Source organism: Tasmannia lanceolata, unplaced genomic scaffold (genome assembly GCF_043159265.1).
Source record: "Tasmannia lanceolata isolate RefF3 unplaced genomic scaffold, GAP_Taslan_0.1 ptg000037l, whole genome shotgun sequence".
Taxonomy (NCBI): domain Eukaryota; kingdom Viridiplantae; phylum Streptophyta; class Magnoliopsida; order Canellales; family Winteraceae; genus Tasmannia; species Tasmannia lanceolata.
The window spans coordinates 24,289,999-24,315,547 of NW_027518714.1; the positions used below are offsets into that span (position 1 = coordinate 24,289,999).

At 38.7% G+C, this 25,549-nt stretch overlaps 1 protein-coding gene across 2 annotated transcripts; it reads right to left on the minus strand.

Annotated features, from left to right (window-relative positions):
- Window positions 1-5,739: 5,739 nt before the first annotated feature.
- LOC143861116 (Signal recognition particle, SRP9/SRP14 subunit) lies at window positions 5,740-19,253 on the minus strand. 2 transcript variants are annotated; one of them, XM_077372024.1, is made up of 4 exons: window positions 19,099-19,253; window positions 18,364-18,457; window positions 18,116-18,225; window positions 5,740-6,085 (listed from the first exon to the last, which is right to left on the minus strand). In XM_077372024.1, exons 1-4 carry the CDS (start codon window positions 19,099-19,101, stop codon window positions 5,918-5,920), a joined length of 375 nt encoding a protein of 124 aa, XP_077228139.1. In that variant the 5' UTR covers window positions 19,102-19,253; the 3' UTR covers window positions 5,740-5,917. The 2 variants fall into 2 exon arrangements, with proteins under 2 accessions (XP_077228139.1, XP_077228138.1); XM_077372023.1 differs by lacking the exon at window positions 19,099-19,253 and adding an exon at window positions 18,768-18,921.
- Between the last annotated feature and the right edge of the window lie 6,296 nt (window positions 19,254-25,549).

Sequence of the window (25,549 nt, forward strand, 5' to 3'; positions counted from 1 at the left end):
ATCTAAATCGATGCTCTAAAGTGATTGAGCATCAACGTGTGGTATCAGAGCAAAGGTTGGGGCGAGGAAATAGAGAAGAAACGAAAATCCATTAAATCCAGCGATTTTTCTTTTTGTTTTGTATTTTGGCCACCGACGGAAATCTGGTAACCGCCGGCGTTCTGATGCTATCTTCGACGATCGAACAACATGGATAGATAGCCGCCGACTGCACAAAGCCAACTCCACTGACGGCGGTTCGATCGGAGTTCGGGATCTCGGCTACTGGTCTTCAGAAGTTCTGCCTAATTTCAGGACGTAACTGTCATTAATATTGAAGTTTTCTGTTCATATGGAGGAAGATGACTGAGTCAACTCGTTGAGTCGACTCAGCCGATTCAACTTGGTCTAAGCCAATCGGAGTCGACTCAGCAGAGTCAACTCGGTCCGATCCGAGTCGACCCAGCCGAGTCAACTCAGCTCGAGCCAAGCTCGAGCCAAGCCTAGCCGAGTGGACTCAAGCCAAGCCGCTGCCCATTACTCACGTTATTATTTTGTTTTGCTTAATTTTGAGTTTTGGAATCAATTTGCCCACTCCCTAATTTAACTAACATTCCATTTTGGACTCAATTCAAGTCCGTTTTTCGAAATCTTATAGTCGTTTCCGAGGTTTTTGGGCGCTTCGGATCCATTGGCAGTGGTTTCGGAACGATCAGAGGCTAGGAACGTACTGTTTTAGTGAAAAAGTGTATAAAATGGCTTGTTTTATGTGACTTTTTGTCCTATTTGATTTTGGAAACTTACATGCAAGCACCCTAAATATAATAGTTTACTGTTTGGGTGTATTAGGGACTGTTTTGGTCTCCCAATTTACCGTTTTGAACCAAAACCAAGTTTGGTAATGGAACTGATAACGAAATTCTCTTTACTCCAAAATTCTCTTTACTCCAAAATTCTGTTGTGGTTGGTTATGGCTCCCTCAAGGGGAATCTTTACATGTTAAATTTGGATGATTCCTTTTCTCAGACTTAGCATGCATGTAACTGATAACGAAATCGGTTTCCGTGCAAATATACGGGTCGAGTGAATGAGAATTCTTCTAGTTTATGGCATAAACATTTGGGCCACATCTTTGTCGATTGGATGGAGAGACTAATCAAGGATGGAATTTTTCACTCACTTGACTTTTCTGATTTTGACATTTGTAGGGAGTGTCTAAAGGGTAAACAAATGAAAACTAATAAGAAATGTGCCATTAGGAGTACCGGCCTACTAGAAATCATACACACTGATATATGTGGGCCCTTTCCAACTCCTGTCCTAAGTGGCGAAAGGTATTTCATTACCTTTATCGATGATTACTCGCGTTTTGGCTATGTGTATCTCATAAAAGAAAAGTGGGAAGCCCTGAATACATTCAAAATCTATAAGGCTGAAGTTGAGTTACAACTCAACTTAAAGATTAAAGTTGTTAGGTCCGACAGGGGCGGAGAGTATTATGGCAGACACTCCGATACAGGCCACAATCCGGGTCCTTTCACACTTTACCTGCAAGAGCATGGTATCGTTGCTCAGTACACAATGTCGGGTACACCCGAGCAAAATGGAGTGGCTGAGAGGTGAAACCGTACTCTCATGGATATGGTGAGGAGCATGATATGTAACTCACCGTTGCCTGAGTCCTTGTGGGGTGAGGCCCTAAAGACATCAGTGCATATCCTGAATTGTGTACCGACTAAGGCTGTGGCTAAGATCCCTTACGAGTTATGGGTCGGTAAAAGGCCTAAGCTTGGATATCTGCACGTATGGGGCTGTCTAGCAGAAGCAAGGGTCTATAACCCACACATGAAGAAATTGGACTCCAAAACCATCACTTGCCATTTCATAGGGTATCCTGAAAGATCCAAAGGTTATAGGTTCTATAGTTTTACTCATAGTACTCAAATAATTTTTTTTGAAATGCTGTATTTCTTGAAGATGGTGACTTTAGTGCGAGTTTTGTGCCTAAGACATTTACTTTTGAGGAGAACCGAGTGACCATTCCAATTTTGGTAATCCAAGAGAATGTGATACCAATGCCCTCACAAGAGGATATTGGTGTACCTGATGGCACACTAGAGAGTCCACCCCACGTTCTTGATGCTCCCATGGTTACCACCACCGAGCAGCCTGTGCGTAGATCACAGAGAGAGAGGAGGTCGGCCATTTCAGATGACTATTTAGTTTACCTTAATGAGTGTGACTTTGACGGTGAGATGGATGATGATCCACTCTCTTTTAGACAAGCCATGGGCAGCGACCGTTCAACTCGGTAGCTAGAACCATGAAAGATGAGTTGCTCTCAATCGAGGAAAGCTGTGTTTGGGAACTCACAGAGTTACCTAAAGGGTTCAAGCCTGTAGGCTATAAATGGGTCTTTAAGACCAAACGAGACTCCAAGGGCAGTATTGAGAGGTTCAAGGCTAGGCTAGTCGCCAAAGGCCTCACTCAGAAGGAAGGAATAGACTATAAGGAGACTTTTTCTCATGTTTCAAAGAACGATTCCTTTAGGATAGTCATGGCTTTGGTTGCTCATTTTGATTTAGAGTTACACCAGATGGGTGTGAAGACTGTTTTTCTGAACGGTGACTTGCATGAGGATGTTTACATGATTCAACCTGAAGGCTTGAAGGTTGAAGGCAAGGAGCACCTAGTCTGTAGACTAAAGAAGTCAATCTATGGGCTTAAGCAGGCTTCTAGACAGTGGTATCTTAAGTTTCACGAGGTGGTGTCTAGTTTTGGGTTTAAAGAAGACACTGTGGACCAATGTATATACCTTAAGGTCAGTGGGAGCAATTTCATCATCCTTGTGTTGTATGTGGATGATATACTACTTGTTAGCAGTAATTTGGGCATGCTGAACGAGACGGAAAAAGTTCCTCTCATGGAACTTTGATATGAAAGACTTGGGTGAAGCGTCCTATGTCATAGGAATTAAGATCCAACGGGATAGGACTCGAGGATTGCTAAGTTTATCTTAGAAGGCCTATACAGAGAAAGTCCTTAAATGATTCGGCATGGAAAGGTGCTCCCTTAGTCCTGCCCCTTTGGTTAAGGGTGACACATTCAGTCAGTTACAATGTAATAAGAACGCACTGGAACGGGAAGAGATGAAGGAGATTCCATATGCTTCAGCAGTAGGAAGTTTCATGTACGCTCAGGTATGTACCCGTCCAGATTTAGCTTTTGCAGTTGGCATGCTTGGGAGGTACCAAAGTGACCCTGGTCGGGATCGAGGTCAGATAGCCTTGAGGTCATTGGCTATTCTGATTCTGACTTCGTAGGTTGTCTGGACACCCACAGGTCCACTTCTGGCTATATTTTTGTGCTTGCAGGAGGACCAATTTCCTGAAGGAGTGTTAAGCAAAGGATTAAAACCTCATCCACTATGGAGGCGGAGTTTATTTCATGTTGTGAAGCTTTGGCTCATGCCTTATGGTTGAGGAATTTCATTTCGGGGCTTCATGTGGTTGATTATATTGAGAAGCCACTGAAACTTTTCTGTGACAATTCTGCTGCGGTTTTCTTTTCCAAGAACAACAAGTCTGGAGACGGGTCGAAGCATATAGATCTCAAGTATCTTGTTCTGAGAGAGAGTATAGAGTCAGCTTGTATCTGTGGAGCACATTCACACCGCACTAATGTTAACAAATCCCTTGATTAAAGGCTTGTCACCAAAGCTCTTTAGAGAGCATGTAGCACGCATGGGTTTGGTTGACAGTTTCAATAGCCTGTTATAGTGGGAGTATGTAATTTTTGTTTTCAGATACATTATGTGATCACTTTCAGTTTCTGATTCTAGTATTTATTTTATGCCGCTCCATTTGTTTTGTGCGCATTTATGGATTGTTAGTAAGAGGCAGAATGTCTGTATGACTGTTCAAGGATCATGTTTATGTTTCATGCATGTCGGTGGAGATTGCCAATAATATGATCATGTGGTAGGCTATTGGGTAGAGTTGGTGACCCAATGGTTACATGATTTGTTATTGGTGGTTTTCGCTGGATGGAATGGTCGGCATTGCTTAAGATCTGTTCCTTATGGCTAGTCCTGAGATTTCCATAGGCTAAGTGGGAGAATGGCCTTACGGAAATAACTGGTGGGATCAATTCTTTAAGACGAGAGTTTGCTTAATAACAAACTGTTATGCCTATTAAGTTTAAGATTAAAGTCATGCCTTTATAACAAACTTTTATGGGTATTAAGTTTGTTGAAGATGACAAACGTGACTTGAAAATAAAGAAGGGTAATTAAGAGATAGGGATGCAGAGAGACGCGATGTGGAGTCTCTCACCCCTCTCCCAAACTCTATAAATAGAGCCTTCCCAGTTCCCTCCATACGCACATCAAAAAACACATCAAGTTCTTGGTTTCTCTTATCATCCACGTGAAGAGAAACATTGGTCCCTATCACCATTTGTGTTTGTGAAGGAGTGGCGAAGGAAGATTATCTAACATCATACGTGTTCTCCGACTACCAACCGACCGGATTGAATGGCCTCCGATAAGTGGTTTTATCATATTTTATTCAAAACTAAAGAAACTTGATAAAACCCGATTTTCTTCAAAGTTGGATCGCCACGATCTAAATTGATGCTCTAAAGTGATTGAGCATCAATAATGAGTAGTCAATAGGAAGGAGACAAACATTTGTAGTGTTAGATCTACCTAGGATTTACCAGGTAAAATAGTGATAAGTATTGTTCGGTTGCCAGTCTCGTATAGTAATGTGAGGGGGTGTCATTACCACTATAGAGAAAGAGAAGAGACAAGGGGAAGAGAGTAAAAGCAAAAGGGGAATGATACCCCCCCCCCCCTCTCCTAACGTTTTCCTGAGAATGGGTCACTGCTTGAGGATAAATTCACCCCCTTTAACATTTTCCCTTACCTTTGAAAGTTAACGGATAACATTGAGAGGGGGGGATATCATTTCCCAAAGCAAAATTCTACTTGCCAAATTCCTCCTTTTTGAGAAATTTGGCATGGAAGGTATAAGTAGGGAACATGAGAGCCACGTCACGTGACAAGTAATAATTATCTTTGAATCTTGTCCAGTAGTCTCCCGGGATTGTTATGCTACCAAACACCATAGTCGTACGCATTACTACAGAAGTTCCATCCTGTTGGATCAAATATCAAGGGCATGAAGTCCTACATTGGACTTAAACACTCGTGCACCACCTCCTAAAATCTCCTATTAGTAAAGGTAAGAACGACCATAAGTTGTTTCCCAAAGATTTAGAGTTAAAACATGGACCTTCCCAAGAGAAAGGTCCCACATATGCAAGAATCTACAACCATGATTTGGAGTTTAAACTTCACCTGTAAATTTAGATGATTAATTTACATATTGCATTAAACTGATATCTAAAGGTCTAAACTATAATTTGGCATTATGCACCCTTTAATTACTTCTCTGACTTAACGCTCGTGCACCTTATAAAATCTCCTATTAGTAAAGGTAAGAATGACCATAAGTTGTTTCCCAAAGATTAGAGTTAAAACACGGACCTTCCCAAGAGAAAGGTCCCACATATGCAAGCATCTACAACCATGATTTGGAGTTAAAACATCACGTTTAAATTTAGATGATTAATTTACATATTGCATTCAACTGATATCTAAAGTTCTATACTATAATTTGGCTTTATGCACCCTTTAATTACTTCTCAACAATTGAGGAAAGAAAGCCAAAATCATTCTCGCAGACGCTAAACACATGCAAAATCCCTTGCTTGATTTCACAAAAGTTTCACATTTTTCACAAATCCACATGAAAAGTCAAAAGCCCACATCTCTTCAACACTTCAACTACTGGGCATTTGAAGAAATTCTAGACAAAATTCTCTTCAAAAGCTAATTGGACGCAATATATCAGAGATGTAAGGAAAAGAGGTTTTATACTGATGGCTTAGAAGATGGTTTATTCAAATGCCCTCCTTGTTTCTTATCTCCCTCTGCAATCTTCTTCTTGTCTTTTCTCTCCCTCTTCTTCAGAGCGTTCATATGGGCTCTAAGAACCGTTGCATAAGATGCCTGGAACCGTTGATGATCCTTAGAAGAGAGCTGAGATAAAAAGCAACACGTACAAAGAAGGAAAAACCATAGTTAAGAATGGTTGCCAATGATAATCAGATTGCTCTGCTTTGTAGAAGTCAAGAGTTTTCAGAAAACATTTTGTGAATTTTTTTAGATAAACTCACAAGATGAAAAGAGCAATTGGCGCTTGTTTGACAAATATAACATAAAGCAACAACATGGTCTACGTAAAGAATCAATCTACCAACAATTATGATATTGAGGTTGTGGGTTATTAAAAAAAAAGAAGAAAAATAGTGATGTGGCCTATTAGCCCACATCTCCTAGTTACCTTAGGATAAGGATTTTACCAAAATCCTATAGTGCATCCACAACACGTTTCTGTAGGTTTACTGTTTTGCATCTATTGTGAACAAGAGTTCAGATATGATAGGAAGTTGGATACATATCTATTTAGATATTTGAGTATAGCTGGGATTAGAAGTTGAGAAGAGAAGGAAGTCTTACCGTTTCTATATATATGCCCTACCGTGCAAGGGTGTTGCACGATTGACAATTATCTCCATTTGCTTGAATAAATATTAATTTCTCTTTCTTCTTAGAAGGAAATCTCGTTCTTTGTGGATTCAAAGAACAACCCTTAGTGGATAATCTCGTTCTTTGTGAATTCAAGGAACAACCCTTCGTGGATTCGAAGGTCCATCCGATCGGTGGTTGACGACAATCAATCCTCGACTTGTTCTTCGCGCTTCCGGCTACGCCAAATAGTTTCATCATACAAGGGATTATCCTTAAATATATCTTATTCTAAAGGGATTATCCTTAAATATAGGGAAATGATATCTGCGCCAAGGTGTTTCGATAAACAAGCGCTCCACTTGTTTGTTGTCTAGTATTTAAAAAGATTTCAGAGGATATTACGGTTCTCAAAAAGCTCTTTAAACCCTTTAAATACTACACGACAAACAAGTGGAGCGCATGTTTATTGAAACACTTGGCGCAGATATCATTTCCCTAAATATATCTTATTCTAAACATAATGTAAAACAATCCAACCCTTTAACAAATAAATAAACAATGGTTTCCCTTTATTTTCTTCTTTTTTTACAAGGAAAAGAGAAAAATTACTTTAACAGTTTTTATTCTATTAATGTTTTCTAATGACAAATCCACTACAAAAGGAAATAAGAGCAATATTAATTGTCTGTTAATAAAAATTGATTGGGGTTTTGCCTGCATCTCTAACAAGGAGAAGCCATCACCCAAGACTATGGATGCGTCTAACATTATGTCGCTTGCAATGGAGAACCCAATGATGGGACTGCTGCATTAATTCAAAGGATCACAAAGTTACCACTCTGGTTGGAGTTGCCAAAATTCCTATAACCCGGTATGGCTCGAATGCTACGAGTGGGCGAAATGTTATCCAAGTAAAAACACGAGCATGAAGTCCAATATTCCTAGCACAGTTTTGTGGATCCCGGCCCCACATATTTTAAATAATTTCCACTGCTTTTTATATGGTATGCGAGCTTCTACTTGGGAAAAACAAACAAACCTGCAGATATAATCAAACTTCCCAAACACCTGGGAAATCTCACTAATCTGTAGCTAAATCTTAAAAGTTATTCAAAATCCAAGCCTTTTCCTGGTGAAGAGAAGAGTTTGAATGGCTAGGGCAAAGAGAAAGTGAGGGTCTAGGAGGATGGGACCCATCTACATTATATAAAAATGGTACGTACTACGTACTGTTCATCTGGTGGTGGGTCTCACCATGCAGATGCCATGGCCTAAAAATTGGACTCAATATGATCTTCACTACAGCATCAGCAGGCTGCAGAACTGAGCAAAGGTCCATATTCAAGAAAAGAAGAAATACTAATGCCCCACCCACCAAACAATTCTTTTAAAAATAGAGTGGAGAAAAAGAAAACATGTGGTCAAATGTTGTGCCGGTGTGTTGTGAAATGTGAGGAAGGAGCATTTGAACATATACTGTTGATTGCAATTTTGGATTTCTGCTGACAAGAAACCTCTTAGTAATTCTAATTAAAATCAGAATCAGTGAGTTCTTTCTACCATGATCCTAGAACTCTGTCAAATTGAGCAACTTGGCCTGTTCTAATCATGAAGAGTTTTCGAACCATGACTACCATCAACTGTGGGCTTTAGCCTCACATCTTCCACACACAAACGCATCACTAAAAAGTGTACACTAGCTAAATAACCTGAAAGCGCACACATAACAATGTATTTGGAATAAATCTATTGCTATATATATATATATAGCGGCAATCTGCACAAAACTAGAAACCGAATCGAGACGATTCACGGTGATTATTCTCTCATACAAAAGACAGATTAAACTCTCACGTGAAATCAATCTAACGGTTAGGTGGCGAGACCCTCTGTTTCTCTGACACAGACTGTAAAGCATCCCTTGGAAAATGAAGGGTTTGATTCACAAGATCTCGTTTATTAGACATATATCTCTCTCAGAAATCGAGGGTCAATTAATACCTCCAGTGGGCCAGTCTGAAGAGAAAAGGTTAAATTTTCCCGTGAAGAATAAGAATAAAGGTCGACGATTCTATGTCTGTGTGAGATACATGATCTTGGCCCTGATAGAATCTACGCTTCATTTTCTAAGCCTTGTAATCCTTACCGTTCATATACTCTGTGAGAGAGAGACAGAGGCTTGGAAAATGAAGGGTTTGAATCACAAGCAATTTTCACGTGAATAAAGATGGCACGCACAATTCAACAGTTAGGAGGCGAGATCCTCTAGACTATATGAACGGTAAGGATTACAAGGCTCGGAAAATGAAGGGTTTGATTCACAAGATCTCGTTATATATATATATATATATATATATATATATATATATATATATATATATATGAAAGCAGGGTTTCATATAATAACTCTAGAGCATCGTATGAAGAGAGAAGAAAAAGTTAAATTTTCACGTGTATAAAGATGACTAGCGCAATCCAACGGCTAGGAGGTGAGACCCTTTGTCTCTCTCTCACATAGACTATATGAACGGTAAGGATTACAAGGCTTAGAAAATGAAGGGTAGATTCTATCAGGGCCAAGATCATATATCTCTCACACAGACATAGAATCACAGATTTTTATTCTTCTTCTCCACGGGAAAATTTAACGTTTTCTTCCCTCTTCAAACTGGCGCACTAGAGGTATTAAATAACACCCGTTTTCTTAGAGAGATATATGTCTAATAAACAAGATCTTGTGAACCAAACCCTTCATTTTCCAAGGGAAGCTTTACAGTCTGGGTTGTGTCAGAGAAACAGAAGGTCTCGCCTCCTAACTGTTGGATTAATTTCACGTGAAAGTTTAATCTATCTTTTTCACGAGAGAATAATAGCCACAAAACAAGAAACTGAATCGAAACTAGCACTTGAATCCAACATCTGCTTCAAAAGAAGCCTAAACATCCCTTGATTTCTTCAAAATGCTCAGTACCTTGGTTTGTCCCTTCTCCAGAATTGTCAATCAAAAGACATTTTCCAGTATCTGATTGATAAATTTAAGTCACACCATGACAATTGGAAGTGCAAACTCCTCTATCGTGTCGGCAGAGCCATGCCTCATTAACTTTGTCCTCGTTGGTCTCCCAAACCACATGATGTCTTGCTTCACCGTCCTCAATCCATCGTTAACAAATGCGTGCAATTACAAAGGCAGTTCTTTTGGAAGGGTAAATAAGACATATATTCAACTATAAAGTATAAAAGACATGTATTGGGTGGCTTAGGAATACGAAAACTAAAATACATGACATTCCATTGTCATGAAGTTAGGCTGAAAACTTCTAACAAATCCCTCCTCCCTATGGACAAACCATTTTTGCAAAATGCCTGCACACCCAAAAGTTCTTCTCTGTATGCCCGAAGCCCACAGACTCCTTCGCTTGGAGAACCATTCTTAAAGCCCGAGATATCTTGCGCTTGGGCTTGTTTTGCACAATTGGTAATGGAGACTCCATTAACCTCTGGGACAACTGGTAAATTCGGCTTAACCTTTAATCTCCACCCACAAAACCATGCTCGAGCTTAGCCTTGATGCATTTGTATCCTCATTATTGTCTTAACAACCTCTTAGATGGAAAGATGATATCATTCTCAGGCACCGGGGACATGACGTTCTTGATGAACTCCATAGTTTACCACTACTTATTACTCCACAACAACACTTTGGTATGGAAATATGCTTCCAATGGATCTTTCTCGATAGCTTCTACATATCGGCTAATCACCACCCACCTATATCATACAACATTTGACTAACAACTTCAACCATTTAAAAATTCATTTGGACAACTCCCTGCACCCCAAGGGCATGTTTGAATGTAGGTATTTTTTATTCTCAGAAAAAAATTTCCTTAAAAAGTGGGTTTTTTACAGTTTGGATAACTCAATAAAGACGGATTTTATGATTCTCAGAATAAGTTTTATGCAAAAACTAAGAATGAGTAATACCCACGGAGACCACTAATTTTAGTTTCCATGAAACTAAAGTTCTCGTTCTTCGAGGGTTTAGGATCTTAGGTTTAGGAGGAAATCGTTAAGTCCTCTCTCTCTCTCTCTCTCTCTCTCTCTCTCTCTCTCTAGCACCTTAGAGAGGGATGAGAAAAAAACGGCTTCTCGTTGGGGGAACCCTAGATCTCCTTCAAGAATGCTGCATTTTCTCTGAAAAAACAGATTTTAATCAAACAACTCAAGTAAAAAAAGGGCATTCAAACCACCAGATCAGTGTTCATCTCGTTGGGGAAACCCTAAATCTAATAGCTCGGGAAAAACAGCGTACAAACCAGAAGATTTTCATCAAGAAGCTCAGGAAACTCAAGAAACCAGCAGATTTTCGTCAAGAAATCTGCAGATTTTTAAACCCTAGCTCTCCTTCAAGACTCACTGATTCTCTTCAACAACACATTTTCTAGCTTGATCCTGCTCTGTTTCAGAGATTTTTAAGATGTTTCAGTGTTTTTAGTGCTTGGAATTCTCCTTTCACGAGATAAAGACTCTGCAGGCTGTTCCTTTCTCATAATGGGCATCACGGTGAAATAAAGGGAACCACAAATAATAGACTTAAAATTCCAAAAATGACTGATGCAAGCCAAACCTTGGGGAAAAAAATTCCAGCAAAAGCCTTTCCAAGAAAATATTAGTTTCCATCATTTTCAATTCCATAGATCCAAACATGCCCCAAAGGTTCATAACTTTCTCTAGAACTCATGCACCTCAAGCTACCCACTCGGGACAATCTTTGGCGGCTTCCATATGAAGCTGACCAACAGTGCCCTAGATGCCACCATTTTTCATAGAAATCATTGATCATTACCTCTGCAACTGTCCTTCAAATTCAAATGATATGATCCACCATGCAATGGACCTTCCACCTCGAGCATACTTGGTCTAAACCAAGAAAAGACCGGTTCCAAGGCATATGGATGCTTGCTATTTCATACCCCTCTGGATAATCTAGAAAGATCATAATGCAACCATTTTCCAACACCAAATAACCCGCAGTAAGATCCTTTGGCAACAGATCAGCAACCAAATCATCTTTGAAGCGAATCTATACAAGGATAACACTTTCACAAAGCAAGATCTGAAAACATTACTTCTATCGGAGCAAGCTAACCTCCAACCCACACACACCAATTCCATTTCATTCGATGGTCACCGACTTCCTATGGATCTGTTAAACTTAATTTCGATGGAGCATCACAGGGCAACCTAGGACACAATGGTATTTGTGGCATTATTCACGATTACAAGGCTCAACTTATTGCTGCCTATAGCATATCTATATTCACCATCAAAACAGCCCTATTGAATGGATGGACCTACTTCTTCAACTAAATCTCTCACATAAGCAGATTGAAAGGGACTCAATGACACCAATCGGGGACCTCAACACCAGGAACCACTCGGATTGGAAGATGGAGAAAATATTTCAGGACACTCTTTAGCTCTCTCCCAACTTATCCAATGGTCGGCGATGCATATATATACCGATAGGGCAATATGACTGGATTTTCTAGCGAACCCGAGTAACAACTACTAGAGATAGCTCTACATGGATTGATAGTTGATTGCTTGGTGGAAGCGTATTTCAAAATTTTTCTCCATGGATCTTGAACCAGGCATGTAATCATGCACGAATTGTCACAAATAGACCATGAAGAGATACAGTAGAAGATGGTCGATTCATCAAATTTACACAGCTAAGGTGTTCGTAGACATATACCTGTTATATCTCAGACCAAATGAAGATGGAAGGCAAATATCAAAGTTAGATGCAGATGAGAACATAGGGAAGAGAAGAAGGGAGTACAGTTTATTGCTTGTGTATTTAAAATGAAATTCTAAGGCATATATAAAGAATCCAATCAGAGTTTCCTAATCTCAACTGCAGTTTGACTAATCATATTAAAATTGAGATTAGTCATAATTTCAAATATACCCTCAAAATCTCTAAATATTACAAGTTATTAATTAACCCTTCATCTTATCAATAATTACAGTTGTGCAGATGTATAACAATTTACTTTCCATTGAAAGTAATTATACCGATGGCACCAAAACAATCCAAATTAGCTCCTAATTAAACATATAACTATAATCTCTCATACTGAGACCTAAACAAGTAAGACCTTTGGGATTGGACATCTTCACAACACCAAGAGCACTGTACTAAATCTCCATCTAACCAGCACATAAACATCCCAAATCCATCTAGCATGCCCTAGACTCGCCTGACAAACATCAAAGCGAAATGGCTTTAATCCAATATTAGCTAATAGCTAAGAGATTCACTCCATCACACTTGTCAATATATCAAGTAAATAAATATTTTGCAAACTTCTCTTATCCAAATAAATATAACTAGATAAATACATTTAGAAACAATTTATAAACCTCCGACTAAATACTTGACACAACTGTCAGATAAGAAACATAAGCGCACGCCATGACCATCCAATCGCAATCACGAATTCTAACTTAGAACCAGATCTACAAAATGGCACGCATGCCATTTTGTATCAATCTAAGTGCTTTCCCAATGTATTACCGGGTCATAACAATCACAATCATAGATAAGCATGCCAAAGTAGCGATTGGAAAAGAAACATAAGTGCACGCCATGACCATCCAATCGCAATCACGAATTCTAACTTAGAACCAGATCTACAAAATGGCACGCATGCCATTTTGTATCAATCTAAGTGCTTTCTCAATGTATTACCAGGTCAAAACAATCACAATCATAGATAAGCATGCCAAAGTAGCGATTGCCAACTTTAACCTTCTAACATTGTGAAGAGTTGGTAGGGCACAAGGGTCAACTATGAGACCGACTTCTTGCAAGGTAATATGATTATGGATCAATCTTTGTCCATGTAGGTAATGGTCTATACTACGTGTAGTATGATATATGCAGGGGCGGAGCTAGGAAGTAGCTTTAAGGGGGGCAAAATTGGTTGTTATAGCATGTTGGGGCCCACCATTTTGAACTTCATGTATTGATAGATGGGGCCCACCATCTTCCCCCTAATCAATCCATAAGGTGGAGCCCACAATTTACACCTCATGTTTTGATGTAGTAGGGCCCACTATTGACACATCATGTTCTGATGGGTGGGGCCCACTAATTGCGCTGCATGGTCTACAGTCTACACCTCGTAAATCATCACCATAGGACATCCTGACACTCTAATCTAATGGGCAATCCCATTATAGATCGGAGGGTTAGGATCATCCTATGGAGATGATTTACGAGGTGCAACCTTTTATGTGTTGTTGGCCCAACAAAACAGTTTGGAACCGAAAAAATCTCTCCACGGGCAACAGATTTTTTTTTAAGAAAGAGAGATTAATTTCCCTTATCTAGATTTTTAGTCAGAGAGAGTGAGAGAAAGTGGAACCGAAAAAATCTCTCCACGCCACATCGCATAGAATGGGCAGTTTTGCCATTTTAAGAAAACCAAAAGCCAAAGATCAAGGAAAATTTTGCTAATGTGGTTAAAGGCTATTTCAGAAAAGAATGTTAATTCAGCATATGGAGGAAAAATCCCGAATAAATTGCTAAATAAACCTATCAATTTGGAAAAAAATCGTCGATTTGAGAGAGAGAGAGAGAGGGGGGGGGGGGGCAACGATTAAGAAAAAATTCCTAACCACCTATCGACTCGAGAAAATCCAAAATTTCACCTTTGGCTCTGTCATTGGATATATGCATCGTGATGTAATTTTAGAAAGATTAAAACACAAGGGATGATAGATGCAAGGGTGCCCTTGCATAAAGAGCTGGAAAAGGGCCCTTGATTGGATTCACGTCATTATGTGCAAACAATTTTACTTTCTCGAGCGATTTTAAAAGGTAACGGAAAATGACGTGGATCCAATCAATGGACCTTTTCCGGCTCTTTATGCAAAGGCGCCCTTGCATCTATCATTCCTCTTAAAACAATCTCAAACTAGGTGACGACTAATTACAGCACGCAGGATAAGTCCACATTGACTCGAGTTATCTGAGTCATCTTAGACATCCCATCGTGGCATATGAACAGGAATTCATTCATCATGATCTCCTGATGAATCAAGAAAACTTAGCATCTCTGCGTGATTAGCCTCATCCCATTCAACGAGGTTGATCTTATTGTGTGAATAGCAGATCATCCCGTCATGATTATTAGTCAATTATACATTAAATTAACTAATTATCCTAGTTCATAAACATGCATCATCATAAATATGGAATAATAAGCATAATTAACATCTCAAAAATTAAGCAGACATAATCATAAGTATCAGTACGTATAAATCAAAATGTATTCAGCATATCCATGTAAAATTTACTAAAAGGCCACACCAATGTCTAACAACTTCCTCTTGGCCTAAAGCAATTTTAGCTAAGTGTCCACGACACAAGATCCCACATAATAGATTCAAAAGCCTTTCGTAATAAAGGCTACGCATGGATCCACTAACACATGATATGGGAACATTTATAGACATCATCTTTACCACTCACCCTCAAACACAGTTATTATCTAGTATCGATGTGCTTTAAATTACATTGACTTAATAAAGGATGCAGCATTAATATTACTGCCCCATGATTCTACTTACTAAAATTCTCAATTCTAGAGAAAATACTCAACAATTTTCAAATTAATCATCACAATAATTTACTACTTTACAAGCAATACTAGTTATCCCTCCAACAACTCAACTCAACAAAGCCTTTGTCCCAAACTAGTAGGGGTCGGCACTAGTTATCCCTCCACGACCAAGAAAATGTTGGACAAAACATCAAGCTTAACATGAAGACCCCTTCTCCATCAAGCAAGCACATTTCATCTAAAGTGAATCTATGACTATCTACAACGCTTCTAATATGCACTCATGAAACCAAGCATCATACCATGCTGGCAACATGACGCAAAACACATCCTCTTAAAACATTAGATCATCCCAGCAACGACTCACTAATAAACCACACATAACCACTAACAATAACTTGCACATAACACACCTCTAGAAGTTCATGCAATACAAGACGAGGATGCCCAGCAAATAGGCATAATATACCGTTAGGTATGGGTTGGAAACAATACCATCCAATGTCGTAGAGTTAAAACATATAACACTCCCATTAATGCCAACAATGAGAAAGACACTCACTATCGCCAGCAATCATGCATATATTCTTTTATTTTTGCCACCAACTAATAGATCACTCCCGCTAACCATAGGCATATTCAATTGGACTCAACTATTAACTTCGAGATCTTGTTTGAAAACACGTGAAAGCTTGCACTGAGACACAATCTTAGTTTTTTTTACTAGGTCTAAACTCAAAAGCATCTCTAGCAAAGAATAATTAAGATCATACTTGGTAAAGAAAGGATAAGTAAACATACTTGTTAAAGAAAAGACAATTAAACATGGAACCTTATGCACCTTCAGCATTCTCAATACATCACAAGAACAATGAACTCAGTTGGTGTCCATGAAATAAATCCAAGAGGGATTTGCACTTGTGAGTTGTGCTATTCTAATGGGAATTTAAGGATTAAGGTATAGATTTAATAATATAAACTCAAGCCAACTTCTACAAGGATCAAGGATACTCATCACAATAATCAGTTCTCAAAAACTTGTCAGCAGGCTTATTCAACTGTTGCACACGAGCTAATGAAGACATTCATAGCCTTAAAATCCCAGCCAATCAATTAGAAATAACAGTACGGCGAAAACCAAAAAAGCCTTGAATGAATCCAATATTACTGGCCAACTAGTACGGGAGTGTACCATCTCAAACTGAAGAACTTGATCACAAAGAAAGAGGATCACATGATCACACTCAAATTTTTGGATCGCATTCTCTAATTGAAATTTTTGTGTACTTTATATTTTAGAAACATATTCTTGACCTTAGTTAAACGGAAAAAAAAATTCTCAAGGCCTTACATGTGCCACCGACTGCGCATATATGACTAGGAAAAAGGTTTGAAGGATGTGGGTTCTCTACGAATCATTTCAAGGATGTGGGTTCTCTACCAATCATTTCAAGGATCGCATTCTCTACCAATCATTTCAAGATCAATTGTTTATAAAGCATTCAAACTTCTTTTCTCCGTGTTGATCCTACCATTTGATTAACGAGGCTGCCACTTAGTGGGCGCTACCATCTCTCTAAGACTCTAAATGTCCCAAAATCATCCTGATCAAATATCATGATTGTGTGCTTGTTGGCATGCATTCCTTTCTTCAATGGTGGACCCCATACACTTGTTCCAGAGGGCTGAGCTCAATCTAGCCCTCTGTTTCTCTACAATGGAAGCACAATTATTTTCTTCAAATCGGTAATGCTAGACTCATGTACTTTTCAAAAACTCCACAAAAGAAAATTAGACCTTCCGAAGTTTGCAACTTAAAGTGGCCTTATAGCAATTTAATGAGGTGTGTCCTTCCGAAGGTCATGACTTAAAGTGACCTTATAGTAATATAATGAGGCATCTATTGTAATAGGCATGACCCACCTTTTAATTGATATAGACTACCACCTAGTGGGCAACGCATATAGTTGAAGGCAAACTACCTCATGCTTATCAATCAATTGAAGCTTTATAAAATGCTTATATCCAACTGCCAAAGGTTCACAATAACAGACAAGATAGGCAACAAGATAATCACATGACCTCTTGCAGGTCCAACGAAAAGCACAGAAAGATGAAAGCTAACAAGAAGTCACCCACCTAATGAACAACTATCAAGCTCCTTGACCTAATCCGCATTCGACGATATGGATCAAAAGGGGGTTCTCTAAAGGCTAAGCTCCATCAAATTGTTTAAGGGAGATAATTGCCATGTTAGCCACTCTTCTCAAAGCTCCTAGACATTTGTCAATCTCTCCCTGATCTCAGAAACTAAGTGGGCAGTAACTTTTGTACCATCACGGAGTGATTCATAAGGTAGACAAATTAGCAATTATGGGATCAATTAAACTCCTAACAATATGGAGCGCATTCTCCGATTGAAAATTGTGTACTTTGTATTTTAAAAACTTGTTCTTTCACTTAGTTAAAGAACAATATTAATTCCCAAGGCCTTAAACTTGTTCTTTCACTTAGTTAAAGAACAATATTAATTCCCAAGGCCTTACATATGCCACCTACAGAGTATCTGCATACATATGAAATAGGAAAAATAGGTGAAAGATGTGGGTTCTCTTAGAATTTCATAATTCAGTGCTTAAGAGTCCAAAATAGATCTACCGGTCATTTCAAGATTAATCGTAACTTTGTTGGTGTGGTGAGATACAAACTATGACTCCGGATGATGTATAAATGTATGTACATGCATTGCTATGAATGCCCAAATGCACAGATAATCATACATATATCGGTGCACCAGTTTGTGAACGTATGCAAGTGCAGGTATGTATGTCATAAAGATCCAAGTTTGCAAGAGAAAACCAATAGTGAAAAGATACAGAAAGATCGACGACCAGCATACCGAAGTGGAGATGGTCTTTTTACCATCGGTGGCACGAACAAGACATCTGTATTCAACATCAGCACCTTGACTCTCCAATTTCTTCCTTGTAGCCTTAGCTTTTAGAGATGCTACAATACAGAGTGAAATAAAATAACAATCAGAACCCTAATAGAACCCCAAATATTGCCATTCAAAAAAAAAACCCAAATATTCATTTATTGAAGTAAAAAAGTCATAAATTTTTAAAGAAAAAGATAGAAATTTACAGCGTTTGAGGGTGACCCAGACAGAGCCCTTGTCCTGGGTACGCTCATACATATTAGTGAGTTCGTTGAGAAATGGGTCGGGCTGCAAAAGAACCTATCAAATGAAAACACAGAGAGAATCGCTCATCAAAAACTATTAGGGGCAAAATGACTAAAAAAAAACTACAAAAATCTCCAAGTAGAAATAAGAAAACAAATCCCACAAATTTCAGTGATCAAAAGAAGAAGAAAATTCAGAAGATTTTAGTGGTAAAACAGTTGGACACCCTAAACATAGAATTCTGCCTGATCAGAAAAGTGAAAACAATAACAGTACAAATTCACACATTGAGCATTTTATATGCAAATAAACCAAATATTCACAAAGATTTATTCCGTCCAACATGATCAGAACCACAACGTACCACAATACCAGTACTGTTTCTCTCCTCACTCTCTAAAAAGGAAAAAAGGAAATATATACAATGATTTCTATCATAGATCGTCATGGTTAAAAGGAAAAACCAACAATGGCCCACAAAGAATTTTGTTGCCAAGCATCGTTATAAGCAGTAAAAAAATCCCACAAACACCATCTTTTGATGAAAACGCGATTAGAAGGAATAGAACCAAAAGCCCACAAAGAAAACAAATTAAAAAGTGGGGATCATTGTTAGAAGCAAGAAAATCTGAAAACCTAAAACATTGAAATTCAATAAGATGGGAGCTTTTCCACAAGTAAAGAAAGAGATTTACCATGGTGAGAAATCCCCCCTCTCTCTATGCTTTTTGTGTGAGACGTTCTAGTGACGAAGTACCTCTTTTCTTTTTAAGGAGAAGTTCTAAAATTAAGCTTTTGGAAGAAAGTTGATTTATTTAGACGGGGAAAACATAAAACATAGGGTTCTTTGCCAAGGGTCTAGGTATTGTGGATTTGTGGCATGGTGTTGGTCTGGGTCCCACCGTCTAACTCATATTTGTAGAACAAGAATTCTTTCAAAAAAAAAAGTGGAATGGGGCCACTTCATAGGATGATCAAACCTTTCATTTGTTGGAGCACAATGTAAGTAGGTTGTGCCCCAAAATAATTTCCATAGGTTGATCCTAACCCTCCGAAGTCCAATCCATAGTTTGTCAATCTTCCCCTATTTAAAAGAATTTTTAGAGGAGCTTATATATATATATATATATATGAGGAAACTGTTGGTGAGCTTAACCAAACTTATGGTGAGCTAGCTTGCCCAATCACATGGGGGCCCACTTTGTTAGGATGATCCAAACCATTCATTTGAAAGTCCTTTACATAGATGGGGGGTGTACCAAAAATCAGCTCCATAGGATCATCCTAACCCCTCCATTTGTGGAGGACAAAAATGGACAGACACATTTTTGTCCCATTTTTGTCCTCCACAAATGGAGGGGTTAGGATGATCCTATGGAGCTGATTTTTGGTACACCCCTATCTATGATAAGGTCTTGCAAATAAATGGTTTGGATCACTCCCCAAAACGTGAGACCCATGTGATTGGGCAAGCTAGCTCACCATAAGTTTGGTGAGCTTAAGCTCACCAACAGTTTCCTCTGTATATATATATATATATATATATATATATATATATATATATATACATATGAGAAAACGGTTCCTACACACTAGCTTAAAATACAGTAGGGGCCACATTATTTGGGTGATCCAAACCATTCATTTTTAAGGCCCTCACATAGATAGGGTGTCCACAAAAAATCAGATCCATAGGATCATCCTAACCATTCGAACTGTGGAGGCAAAAATTGGACTAATTTGTGAAGGTTTAAAGACATCCATTTTACCTCCACAAATCGTAGGGTTGGGATGATCCTATGGATCTGATTTTTTGTAGACACCATATCTATGTGAGGGCCTTTAAAATGGATAGCTTGGGTCACCCAAACAATGTGGGCCCCCACTGTATTTTAAGCTAGTGTGTAGAGAACTCCCTACACATATGTGTAGGAACCGTTCTCTCTCTCTCTCTCTCTCTCTCTATATATATATATATATATATATATATATATATACTAGTAAAAAAAACCCCGTGCAATGCACGGGCCGACAAAGAACTGTACCCACCACATCATAGGTTGATCCAAACCGTTCATGTGATGGAACACAACATAAATAGGTTGTGCCCCAAAAATCATTTCCATATGCTGATCCTAGCCCTCCAATCTATAGAGGTTTCCATAATATGTTGTTCCTCTTAAATCGAATGGTTAAGATCACCCCATGGATTTTTTATTAAAAAAGCATAAAGGAGGGGGTAAGATTGAAATTATGTGGCTTTCATGGGTGCCTTTGTTAAAATGCATAAAGGACGGGGTAGGATTGAAATTAAGTGGGTTTAATGTGTGCCTCTGTTAAAAAGCATAAAGGAGGGGGTAGGATTGAAAATATGTGGTTGAATGGGTGCCTTTGTTAAAAAAGTCAAAAAAAGTGATGTGTAATTCTATTAGAATTTTGAAATAATTCAAAAAATTCTCTTCTTTTCTCTTCTACTATCTATATATACTAGCAAAAAAACCCAATTGTGCAAACCACATCATAGGTTGATCTAAACCGTCCATGTGATGGAACACAACATAAATAGGTTGTGCCCGTAAAATAATTTCCATAGGCCCCTAGCCCTCCCATCTATAGAGGTTTCGATAATTGTTGTTCCTCTTAAGGTGCCCAGAATTCGTCAATATTTTTACTTGTGTCCTGCATTCGTAATATCAAATTTTCCGTAATTTGACCCGCACATAGTGAATAAGGAAAAGTAGTTCCCGATTTCCAACCCGACCCAACTTGATTTTCAATTCGGGTTGGGTTGGGTAGGGCTGGTTGGGTTGACCCGATTTGATATGGTACTAATTGTTGACCACCTCAACTCAAGCCGGGTTGTTTTGGATTTTGAGAACCAATAGTGAGTCACCAATAATAAGTTTTTAACTCACAATCGGTTCTCAATATCCAAACCAAACAGGGAGTAACAATTAACAAAGGGAAATGTTATCCGCACTACTATATTTTGATGATCACACTCTTCACTTTATTAAAGTACGGTATGGCCTGCACCATAGGATTATCCAAACCGTCCATTGTGGACTGTGGAGACTATTTCAGTGTTGAAAAAAAAAACATATACAGAACTTCTTCAGATGGAACCTAAATTCGGGTTTTGGGTTGGGTCGGGTTGCCCAATAGCCCAACCCGACCCGACCCGATTTCCAATTTGGGTTGATTTTTCCCAACCCAACCCAACCTAATTTGCGAAAAAGCTTTACCCGATCCAACCCAAATTCGGGTTGAGCCCGTCGGGTTCGGGTTGAACCCTACCCGCGTGGGAACATCCAAGTAACAACGATGGTTTCAAATTATATATAGTGCTAATGTCCTCACTACCATATTTTATAATGGCACTACTCACCGTATTTTGATGATCGCACTCCTCACTTTATTAAAATGTACGGTATGGCCCATACCATAAGATGATCCAAACCGTCCATTAGATGGGCCACTGCCTACATAGATTGTGCCCCAAAATTAATTTTCATAGGTTGATCCGAACCCTCCGATCTATAGCGGGTTATATGTTGATCCAAACCGTCCATGTGATGGAACACAACATCAATCGGTTATGCTCGTAAAATCATTTCCATAGGTTGATCCTAGTCCTCCAATCGATATAGGCTGATCCTAGCCCCTCCAATCTATAGAGGTTTCCATAATTGTTATTCCTCTTTAGGTGCTCCGAATCCGTCAATATTTTGCAAGTGTCTTGCATGAGTAATATAAAGTAGTTCTTTCGTCATTGTCATATGTCTTTACCTCTTCTTGGTAGTTTTTTTTCGTAATTGTCATAGATAGGTACCCAGGTCAGTACTTTTCTTATGTAGATTACGATTTTACCCTCAAATAATTTCTCATAGAGATAGATATTAGATATCAGCAAAGTGGTTAATGGTAAAAGAGTAATGCTGATGTGTAAATCTCACATAAAAAGAAAAGAAATTCCTTTTTTCTCTAGCTATATTATATATATATATATATATATATATATATATATATATATATATATATGAGAAAACGGTTTCTACACATGTGTGTGGAAGTTCTCTACACATTAGTAACGTCATTCCAGCCTTTTAATAGCAGCCCTTAGATTAACGTGATCTCAGCCATACGTTCATATATAGGAGGGCATCGAGCAAAGCCCAAAAACGAAAGGAAAAAACCCAAAAATGGCGTCTCCTCCTCTCTTTCTCTGAAACCCTAGCCCCAACCCAAAAATCTCGTCTCCACGCCCTCATCTCCTCGCCTCTCCATCTCGGGTTTCCACCTCCTTCCCCAGGTAAGGGTGAAACCCAAAAAATAACTAGGGTTTTTGTTGCTAATAACGAAACAGAGAGAAGAAGAGGCGAGGATCTCCTTCGTTATCTTCGTCTCCTCGTTGAAACCGTCTCTCTCTCTCTCTCTCTCTCTCTCTCTCTCTCTCTCTATATATATATATATATATATATATATATTGCTTTTCTTATTTGTATATATTAGCAACATATTTCATGCTTTTTTGGGTTTTTTTCTCTTCCCTTTCTGTGAATATTTGTGGGTTTTTTTCAGGGTTCGTTCTCTTCGTCTCCTCGCTGAAACCATCGCCCTCATCTCCTCGGGTGAGGATCTCCTCACCAGGTAAGTCCTTCTCCACCCCTTTCTTTCTTTTTCCATTTTTTTTTTGCTAAAAGAGGAAGAATCGGGCTTTGCTAAAAAAAACCTGGTTTTTAAGGAGGTGGAAACCCGAGATGGTTTGAGAAGGAGATGAGGGCGAAACGAGGAAAAATCGGGCATCCCAAATCTCACCCTCTACCCTCTACCCAAATCTCACCCTCCCACTTCTCACCCTCTACCCATTCGTGCCCTCCCAAATCTGTCCTCCCATCTGCCCTAACCCTTTCTCTCCACCCCTCAAACTAATTTATCATAAAAAATAAAAGATCGTGTGTAGATTTTGTGGTTGTGTGGGATAAAAAAAATTTGTCATGGCTTCATCTACTTGTAAAAAAAATCTGTCATGGCTTCATCGAATAGACATAATAGAAGCTCTGTTATAAGGGTATGGGGTATGGGGTTTTAAGCAAAGTAAATTACTTCCTTACAGGCAATGAAACCAGCAAAGATTTTTCCATCTACTATTTCGAGTTGTGGGTCTATGGGGTTTTTTAAGCGAAGAATCGCTTTACTTTCTCTGAACCGATATTGTTCACAAATGATATGAGTTGATGGATTTTATTTTCAGTTGAGAACAATATGAGTTTATGGATTTTGTTCTAAACTGATATTGATATTGTCATCAACTGATATTGTTCTCAAACTGATATTGTTCTCAACTGATTTTTTTCAATCAATATTGTTCTCCGCTGATATTGTTTATAAATGATTTTTGGGTTGTAATGTTGGTTTTTTAATGTGTTTTTCTCTATTATAGGGGGATTTGGTTAGGGTTTCACAACTGTATTATACTGATGATTGGTTTATTTTGAGGTGTATTATGGACCCTATATCTCTGTCTAAAACTTTTAACCCAATCTAAGATACTCTGTGGTAATAGGAGTTCTAGATGAACCAATGCTTTCTATAAGTAGCTACTATATAGACTTCTTGGTTTTTGGTTTCTTATGATGGTGGTTTTTGGTGTGAGATTCATCTTTACAGTTTCTATTTACTTACTTATCTTATCAATTTGCAATTTTCTAAATTTTGAAGTTACATGTTTATCTCGATCTGATATTTTTTGGGTTTGTATGGTCGATCACTTGCATCTTCAGGTTTTTTTATCCTCCTTTAGAGTATATGGATCCGTTTGGGCTGTCTATTGTGGAGGTTGATGAAAATAGATTAAATATGGCTGATGATACATTGTCGCAAGCCGACAGGTTATGTGTTGATGAGGGAAATAGATTAGAGATGGGTGATGAAGAGGAACCGCTAGGTTGGGTTGATAATGACGAGGGCGGTACTGGTACCTCAGAAACGCCTAATAAGGATGATGCGGCGAGTGTTTTAGCTAGCAAACCTTTTGAAGGCCAGCTTTTTTATAATTGTGAAGATGCCTATGCATTCTATAACTCATATGCGTTGAGTACAGGTTTTGGAATTCGAAAAGGCAGGACCAATAGGTCGATCAAAACAGGTGAACCTATAAGGAAGAGTTATGTATGTGATAAAGAGGGATTGAGAAATCCTAATGATAAGTGACAGATTGGGATGGATGTGAAGCGGCGTCGTGAAACAAGAGAGGGTTGCGAGGCAAATATGGAGATCAATTTGACAAAAGAGGATAAGTGGGAAGTTAGAATTTTTGTGGAAGAACATTGCCATGATCTTACATCTCCATTGAAGACACGATTGCATCATTCACATAATACATTACATAAGAAAGCCTCATGTAAAAACTTGATGGATAAAATGCACAGTGATGGGTTTGGTCCTTCTGGCATTGCAAGGGCAATTAACGCTTCAAATGATGGTTCATTTAGTGCTCTCACACCAGATCAGGTGTCGTCTCATTTGAGAGCACATAGGGCTAACAACATGGGACGAGAAGCTGCCACAGTAGCTAATCAGTTCTAATAGAAATGAGTGGAAGATCCGAATTTTGAGTTTGCCATGGAGATAGATGTTGATGGAAACCTGAGATCGATGTTTTGGGCGGATTCGAGGGCCAGAGAGGCATACCTAACCTTTAACGACGAATTGTTTTTGACGTCACTTATAAGACGAACAGGTATAGGATGCCGTTTGCACCATTTACCGGTGTAAACCACCACAGACAATCTACACTTTTGGTTGTGCCCTCCAAGTAGATGAGACGGAGGAGACATTCACTTGGTTGTTTCGACAGTGGTTAAAATGCATGTTTGACAAAGCTCCAGGGTGTATAATAACTGATATGGATGAGGTGATGAGAAACGCGATTAGGCATGTTTTTCCAAATACACGCCATCGCTTTTGCTCTTGGCACATTAGTAGACATCTAGTTGAGCATGTTCCAGACATGCGAGATGCAACTAGTCAATTTTATAAGGAATACAACCATTGGTTTTATAGGAAACACAAAGCCGACAGTGAGAAGGAATGGGAGCGTTGGTGGAGAAATATAATTTAGATAAAAGACATTGGTTATGTAAG